This window comes from Rhodamnia argentea, chromosome 7 (assembly GCF_020921035.1).
Source record: "Rhodamnia argentea isolate NSW1041297 chromosome 7, ASM2092103v1, whole genome shotgun sequence".
Taxonomy (NCBI): Eukaryota; Viridiplantae; Streptophyta; class Magnoliopsida; order Myrtales; family Myrtaceae; genus Rhodamnia; species Rhodamnia argentea.
Genome location: NC_063156.1, coordinates 23934362 through 23943736, shown reverse-complemented (window position 1 = coordinate 23943736; position 9375 = coordinate 23934362). Strand labels below are relative to the sequence as shown.

Below are 9375 nucleotides of genomic sequence, written 5' to 3'. Positions count from 1 at the left end.
AGTATCTCGAAATTTTTGGTTAAAATTAAGGGACAATCTTTAGGTTGTGTTTGGTACGTAATAAGTTATTCTATCAGGTGTTTGGCAAGGTCCTCCAGAAATAACTTGGGAAATTATGTTATGTTACAAGGATGAATTAATGGAGTGATGCATTCGGATATTGCTTCGCTGGCCACTGCCCGAGGACTACCGCCACGACAGCCGATGATCGCTACTTCTGACTACCACACGGCTCATGGTCATTGTCGCCACCGGCCAACGCTGATCGTTATCGACGGCCAGCCGATTATTTTTTGACAACTGTGAGTATTCTGCTTCGTCGTTGCCTCGAAATTCACACAGGCCAGAGCATGTTATCTCGGCATACTCCTCAAGCCCCACCTGCACCCTCATTGAACCCAACCGAAGACACCGATGACACCAATGACCCATCTTCAACATTGCCACGGATTGACCCCTTCGAGCTCTACCTCACCATCTCTGTGACCTAGACAGGGGGGCACGACGATCGCGCAAGTTTTGCATAGACAACGGTGACCATGGAAAAGCCGATCGAGGGGGCGATGGATGGAACGACAGACTCGAGGCACTACAGAAAGCATCGAAAGTGGTGGGTGGAGGTTGAAGCTGCTGGACAAAACTGAAGGATTTTCAATGTTTTTCAATCCTATCTTAGGTTGCACCAAACATATAATGGGATTTTTTGCAATGCAGCAAATTTTTTGAGAACTTCAACCGCCTTATCCTATTGTATCCCAATCCGAATTCTATCCATTTGAAATACACATTCTTTACCCTAAAAAAATTCAGGTTCGACCAATCAATCAATTCATTAATATCTTTTTTATGATCCAACTTTAGTCCCTTTCTAGTACTAGTTATATGGATGGATTCATCGCACGCATCCGCAATTTGCGCAAGTTGTTCCAGAGGCGGCTTTTGAAAGAGGCAGTTCCAATGCGTTGGATCAATGCCCTTCATCACAAGTAATTGCCAAGCCGATACGATCGAGGCATAGTCATATCGTTGTCAATGCACCTCCCTCGACAGAGAATTTGAAAGCTTCGGACCACTAGTGTAGTGGCTAGTTCCCCATGATTTGGCCCGACTAGGGCTACTTGCTAGAGTCGTGTGCATCCTCGGATAGAGGTAATATATTATTTCAGGAGAATTTCACATGATTCAAATTATGACAAAATGTCCATTTTGATTTGTTAGAGACAGTCTAAGAAGTAAAGCACAACTACCCGTCTACAAATTTCAATGGGAACGAACTAGTTAAATCGCATAATCTTTTCCGTCCCCGCACAACACTCCTTTTCTCACGACTCTATGATTCTTAAACCATTGACTAATGAAAAATGAGGTTGCTATCAACCGTTACTCTTGGATGTGCATTTTGAGTATGGAACACATTTAGCAGAAAAGTAAGCAGTTAGTTGTTATTCCGACCTAATTTGATGATATGATTAGCTAAGAGATTGAATTTGGACAGTCCCGCGTACACTTGTAGTCTCGATAAAGTTAATGCCGTAGTTTGTTCAGTTGCCAATAGAAACCTTCGCCTCCATTAAATGTGGGCCCCATTCCCCTCCACCGTTCTTTCACCACTTTCCTCCTCCTTTCGCCGCCGCCGACGTCATCGTCTTCTTCTTCTTCCTCTTCCAATCCCTTCTCAGCCGTCACTCCCTCTCTCACTCACTTCTTATATACCCCCACTTTTTCTCTACCAGAGACTCCAAATACTGTCTCTACTCATTCTCTCACATGGGCCTCGTCCGCCACCGCCGGCAGCTCAACCTCCGCCTCCCCTTGCCTGAGCCCTCCAACCTCCTCCCACCCTTCCCCGACCCGTCCGCCTCCTCTGTGGACACATCCCCTGCCATCTCCGCCTCCGACCTTGAGAGCCTCCACGTCCTCGGCCATGGCAACGGCGGCACCGTCTACAAGGTCCGGCACAGGCGCACCTCTGCTGTCTACGCCCTCAAGGTCGTCCGCTCCGGCTCCGATGCCTCCCTCCGCCGCGGCGCCCGACGCGAGGTCGAGGTCCTACGCCGCGCTGCCGGCTCCCCCAACGTCATCCGCTGCCACGGCTCCTTTGAGGAGCCGTGCGGCGACGAGGCCATCCTCCTCGAGTACATGGACCTGGGGACCCTGGAGTCGGTGCTCCGGAACTACGGCCCGTTCGGTGAGTCGAACCTGGCCAACGTGGCTCGCCAGGTCCTCAACGGTCTCGATCAGCTCCACTCGCGCAAGATCATACACCGAGACATCAAGCCGTCGAATCTGCTCGTGAATTCGAAGATGGAGATCAAGATCGCCGACTTCGGGGTGAGCAAAATCATGTGCAGGTCCGGCTGCTAATTAGCTTTAGCCTTTCACGTGTCGGATTCGAACCATAAATTCATCTCAGTACTTCCGTTCTCACGAACGTACACTGCAGGATGCTCGAAGCATGCGACTCGTACGTCGGCACGTGCGCTTACATGAGTCCGGAGCGGTTCGACCCGGACTCCAATGGAGGCAGTTATAACGGTTACGCCGGAGACGTCTGGGGGTTGGGGCTGACGCTGCTGGAGCTGTATTTGGGCTACTTCCCGTTCCTGGATCCGGGGCAGAGGCCTGACTGGGCCAGCCTCGTGTGCGCGATCTGCTTCGGCGAGATGCCGAGCCTGCCAGAGCTGGCGAGCGGCGAGTTCCGGAGCTTCGTCGAGTGCTGCTTGCAGAAGGAGTCCGGCAAGAGGTGGACGGTGTCGCAGCTTCTGACCCACCCGTTTGTGTGCAAGGATCCGGTATCCGGGGCGTGAAGTGCAGGTCGACCCAAATCAAGAGTCCAACATCACGCGGACCTTTCCTTTTCCTTTTTTCATTTTTTTTCCCTTTAGAGATTTTCACTTTGTACATAATGGGCGAATTGTAGGCGTTACGTTCTTTTGTTCTAAATTTTATTGATCAATGTTTATGACGATAGATGAGCATCTTCTGCAATCCTTTTCTTCTGAGTTGATGAAGGTGTTTATGACGTGGCATGTCTACAATTTAGATTTAAGAACGAATTAATTAAAGAAATAGGACAATCATCAATTAACTACAAACAAATAACTTTGTAACATCAAAAGAAAAACCTACGGTCGGACCCGAAATATGAAACTTATTTGCATTTCGATTTAGACGGAAGCTTTCTACCAAACCTAATCTTAATTTAGAAAAGTCCCAGCAGCGAAACTAAAAGGGAGTTGCGAAAGTCGAAACCTCGATTTTTTTTTTTTTTTTGCCCTCACGCTTTATATCCACGAGCACGGGCATGGAGACCCCGTCTATTGGAAGTCCACGAAACACCCAACAAGTCTCATTAATCAGTTAAGTTTAGGCTTTTAGTCTGCGCTAATGGCATAACCCAAAGCAGGTTGATACATGTAGTGAAATTCGAATGAGTAACGCCTCGAACTTACTTCTTCTTTTCAAAATTTTGGCAATGACAAATTTTCAAGCATACGTAGCATGAAAGCGTGGATCGCCTTCATCCATGATTACACGCAAGGTAAGAGTAGTATTTCACCTTCCAAGACCGAAAGCTCGTTAGAGAATCGGTCAATTCAAGCTCAATTTTGTCGGTTAAGGACTGCTATGTAAAGCCGTCTAGCAACGTCCAACTTTGCAAGGGACTGGCCCATACAATTTCTCTTTGCGTCCGCCAACAGCTTGTGATAATAATGCCGAAAAATATCAAAATTTAACTGCATAAAATAATGTCGTAAACTTTGATCGGGCACTCAAATATGACCCATCAACCGAAATTTTCCCGTTGATAAGTTGACAAACCTCAAACGAGACAAAAAGGATGTTTTGGCCAAAAACCCCGAACAAAGACGAAAAGTTCTTCGAAAACGATGTTCTAGTCCTGCCTTTTCTATCATATCCTTGGCCCTCTAATGGAATATTTGTAAAAGAGAATGAAATTCACTTTGAGGGGCAATCATCCTTTGGCCCACAAAAATATCGAAAGGCAGCATTTATATTAATGGAAAAAAATTACCAAAAAAAAAAAACTCCTAAACTTACCGTGCCGATACCAATTTAGTCATAGATCTTTTAACAATGTGTCAATATGGTCCTTTCGACCTATTTTGGCCGATAATCGCTGAAGTAAATGATAGTCGTCTTGCGTGGCATGAGCTGGTGATGATGCAATAATCTTTTAATTTTTTTAAATTTTCATAAATTTGTTAATTATTATTTTTTATCCCTTTTCCTTCCTTTCGGGTTTCCACAATGGATCGGCGACCCTCGCAGAACTTCAATAAAAAAGAAGAAGGGAAAGAAAGAAAATAAAAGAAAATAAAGATTTATGATTTTTTCTTTAAAAATTTGCAAAAATTATCCACGACAACATTGGGCATGCCACCTAGGGCGAGAACAATTTCTAGCCAAAATTGGTTTAAGGGATTACATTGGAAAATCATCAAAATGTTTATGATTAAATTGATCAGGTTGAAATGTTTAGGTTTGAATTGACATCTTTGTAATAGGTTTATAACTTTTTTTTTTTTATAATTATCTTTGAAAAAACAAAAGCAGTGTCATTTTCTTTTTATATATACTAATAGGATAGTCAAAACAACTAAAGATTGTAACGAAATTGAATTTCGACATGGTCTTACCAATGTGCAAAGCTCACTCACGAGTCATCAGAATCACCATCACCATCATCGACGTCTTTGTCGGTGCCATTTTTTTCCTTTTTTTTTTTGGTTCGAAAGTTGGTGCCATTTACGTAAACATGATTCTCTGTGTTTTGTTCGAAGAGGCGGATGCTTCGGCGCGGCTTCACGATCACGATCCCTTCCCTCCATTATCGGAAGCGGGGCTACAACGTGGATATGACTCATGAGTCAGCCTCGTACGTCTCTCCTCGATCAAATCAATCATCGTGATTTGGTGCATGAACGCCACCTAAGCTCGTTATAATAACACGCGAAAGTGAAACTAAACGAGTCATCTTTGGCAATCAAACGTACCATGGCAGACAAAAATTTAAATTTTGTTTGGTAACAATTCTTATTCTTTGATTCCGTTATTCGAAAAAGAAAAAAAAATGAGAAACTTTAGTAATGTAAATGATTACAATTCTAAAATTATTTGATTCTATTCTCGAGAATAGATTTGGAGAAAAACGAGAATAAAAAAAAATCAACAAAGTGAGAATATGCTCAAGAATGCTCTAACTTTGTTCTCTTATACCAAAAAGAGAGAGAGAGAGAGAGAGAGAGTGAAGCCTCATGGAAGAATGCTCGACTAGCCCGCTCCACCACCGTCGTACACCGCCCACCATCGAGTGCCGCCTAAGAAAAAAGAAAAGAAAATTAAAATAAAAAATAAGTTTTTTAAAAAATAAAAAAACTTTTTTAACAAAATAATTTTTTAAAAATTTTTAAAAAATCACTAGATTTATATTGCATGAAAATGTTTTAGCAATATCATTTTTCTTAACAAATTATAAGAAATAAATATTTCATGTTTTGATTAAATATATAAGTGTTTGATAATATAGGTTGGGTCACATATGTGTAGAGTCGGGTATTGGTCGTTAGATTTGTACTGCATAAAAATGGATCAATATTGATCCGACCATATTTGACCCAATTCAAACCCGACTTGACCCACCCATTGACACGTCTACTCATCTTTCAATTTCGTGACTTTATTATGTTTTCGGTTTTTGTAATCTTTTTTATAAACACTTTGCAACATTTTTGTTTATTGTAGCAAGCAATTTAGGTGCCAACTTCATGGAGCAATACTATTGAGCTGAGCTTATGTTCAATCCGTCTCTACATGACTAGAACCATCATGGTGCAATCTAGGGGTTATTCAAACTTCTTTCATAAGCTAATTTAAGTGCAAATTGGTAGCAAAAATTTAAGTACAAATTGCCTATTGAGCTTATTTTTTTTCTAAGGATCTTGCATACGTCTTCATGCTCCATGAAATAAATAGACTAATTATGGACTATGCATGATTTAAATTCATTTTATTAGTGATGCTATATAGGCGAGTAATGCGCAAGTGCCTTGTCGCTGCAACCTTGCCTTTTCTTTTCTTTTTTCAACTTCTTTTTTTATTTTTTAGTGCTTTCAACTTATTCTTTATTTTTATTATTTTTTATATTTTTAATATTTTAATTTTTTAACTTTCATCTTTTTTTACTACTGACAAGGATCTTTCGGTGAGCCACGTAGGATAAACTTATTAATTAAAAAAATTTCAAATAATTTTTTCGACAAAGTTATTGGAGTTGGCACTTAAATAAAAGTTTAAAAAAAAATGAACACTTAAGTGATCCAAAAAAACTTAACATCAAAGTGAGCACCGTACACAAATTTTGCCACTTCTAATGTCCTGCCAAAGAAAGAGGTAAGATATGGGTTGTCATGTGGCAGCAATCCAATGGCCTGATTGAGTAGGTGTAAGTGGCACCATAGTGCAGCAACCTGAAGCTTGGAGATACCTAATACCCAGTGTTACTAGCGTGGCGCGACATTGGGGCTATGAGTTTTAGAGCTTATTATACAAAAGTTCTATGTGTTTTTTCTTTTGCCAAATTCCAATATAAATTAGGAGAGGGATCGTTGACCGATATATAAGTGTGCTCCATTCCTAAATAATTACCTCGGTCGATATCCCTTTCAAAGTTTTTATTAGGATTAGGCCCATGATCACAACGAAATAGATAGTAAATGAGAGAAAGAGAAGTCGAGACACGTGGTTTATCCTTATACACCATTAAACTAGGTCAACATCCAGTAGATGAATCTACTATAATTAGCACTCACACCTCTCTGTTATAACTTTCAATTACAAGAGAAAAAGGTTATATATAACAATAGCTATTCAATGGGACTCATATTTTCTTGTCAATGGGAAGTGTAAATCACAACTCAATAGTATTAACCCATGTGAAACAAGTTGGGCCACTAAAAGTCTGAGTGGTTCCCATTGCTTGTTTGCTTATTAGGGCCATGGCTGTTCAAACCCAATCACTCTACGTAGGAATTTCAATATTTTTCGCTAAGATAGTAAAGGTTTTCAAACTTGTAAGGTTGTAGTAGGTCCCGCCCATCCAACTATCGTGAATAGTTTATCATGAGAAATTCCGTTGCGTCGCATTAATTATCATAATCTATTATTCAATGACTAAACATCTCTATATATTGCTAAATTTTATAATATTTCCAATCTCTTCAAAATCTCTTCAACATATAATAATACGAGAACACCCAAATTAACTCCCTCAATCATGAAATAATTGACACGATCATTGGCAACATAAATGTAATTTCATGACTTCCTCGATGATTCAAAAGTCAATTCATGTTAGCTAGAGAAATTAGTCAACAATACTCGACTATTTCAACGAGGCCACTAGATGGGTTTTATATTATTAGGGGCTTTTTCAAGGTGCCGTAGCCCTTTGCACAACATTGTTAATACGTGACGAGCTTCACTGTTAGATCAAAAAGATGTGACGTCTACTGTTGAATCGTAAAGCACTCTTCGTTGCCCGATTCAGATTAGAATTTTCTATTGTCGATAAAGAGAACACGGCACCATAGAACTAGACTTGTCAAAATGAATCGTAAATCCATATATGATAGGTTGAGTTGTTATATGACTTAATTAGTTATATTTAATAAATGTATCATAAATCGATTCAAACATAACATGAGTGTTAAATGGGTTGTAAATAGGTCATAAGTGACTTATACCCAATCCACTATCTCTTCATTCTCTCTCGCCTTCACTCAAGCTCACGCTCACTCGATCCGCACTCTCTCTTCAGTTGGATATGAATTTTTCTAAATTGAGTTAATTATGTAAGTAATTTAAGAATATGAATTGAGTCGGGTTTATGTTGCTAGATTTGTATTGCAATAAGTAGGTCACAAACGAGTTAATTGAATTTATTTGGGTCGAACCATTTATGGCCTAATTCACCCATTTGACGAATCTAATGTGACGAATTTTGCCGTTAAATCAAAGAGGTAACCTCAACCGATGAATTGTAAAGCACTCACTCTTCACTATTGGATTTGGTTAGAATTTTCTAATGTCAAATCAAGAGAACACGACAACGTAGAACGCATCATGAATCCGTTTCTTCAAAAAAAAAAATGGTTTTTTTATCATTAAATTTGTAGTTAAATAAAGACACCACATTTCAATTTTGTTATTTCGATCAATTTTGACTAGAAATCGCCGACCCGACAATGTGTCATGTGGGATGGTTCGTGCAAACCTAAATTGACAACATTACAAAGTGTGGGACTAAATTGGTATCGGTATAAGAATTTGTGATTGATTGGACAATTTTCACTTCAATGTACTTTTTCATATAATTGTCTCCCATATGTATATGTTTATGTTATTTGGCAATTGCTCACAAAACAACAACACAATTCGTGTACATTAAAATAAAACGAGATGATGACTTAGGATGCGAATAACAACCATTCTATTTCTTTATTTTTCTATTTTTCTATTCATAGAATAGGTTTGCACCAAAAATTAGTTTCATAAAATAATTTCATTTTTTTTATTTCTAGGGCAAATTTTTTTGCCCAAAAATATATTTGGAACAAAAATGAGCAGTAGAAATTTGCCACTTTTCTATTTCTGAAACATAAATATAAATAAGAATTCTACCAATCGCTTACTCCCACTCTCTCGCATGCGGTCTCCCTCTCTCTCATGTCCCCATTCATGGCCACCGTCTGCCTTTTGTTGTCCAAGGCCCGGCAACTTGTATGATTTCCCTCTCTCTCGCGTCCTTGCTACTAGCCGCCGTTTGCCTTTTCCCGTCCAAGGCTCAACAACCATACATAAATCATTTAATGTCGTCCAAGGCTCGGCAACCGTACATGAATCGTATAAAAGTTCAACACGAAATAAACAAGCCATGTGGGATAATGACTTCCAACACGACAACCACCTTGATATGTACATAATTACTAATTAGCAATGGTTTTGACATCATGTTAGAAAGTTCAATCCAAAAATTTAAGCTATTGATTAGGTGGAGAGAGACCACATGCATATAAAGAGTATATTAGTCCCCGTGGTCAACTGTAATACATGAATCATATAAAAGTTCAACATGCCATACACAAGACATGTGGGATAATGACTTCCAACACGACAACAACCTTGATATGTACATAATTACTAATGAGCAATGGTTTTGAGATCATATTAGAAAGTTCAATCCAAAAGTTTAAGCTATTAATTAGGTGGAGAGAGAGAGACTACATGCACATAAAGAACATATTAGTCCCGTGATCAAGCGAAGTGAGACAATACTTCAAAAGTGATTATGCT

General features: G+C 39.6%; 1 protein-coding gene across 1 annotated transcript; it reads left to right on the top strand.

Annotated features, from left to right (window-relative positions):
• Window positions 1-1601: 1601 nt before the first annotated feature.
• LOC115734839 (mitogen-activated protein kinase kinase 9-like) lies at window positions 1602-2963 on the top strand. The gene is made up of 2 exons (XM_030665795.2): window positions 1602-2351; window positions 2444-2963. Exons 1-2 carry the CDS (start codon window positions 1768-1770, stop codon window positions 2805-2807), a joined length of 948 nt encoding a protein of 315 aa, XP_030521655.2. The 5' UTR covers window positions 1602-1767; the 3' UTR covers window positions 2808-2963.
• The last annotated feature ends 6412 nt before the right edge of the window (window positions 2964-9375 follow it).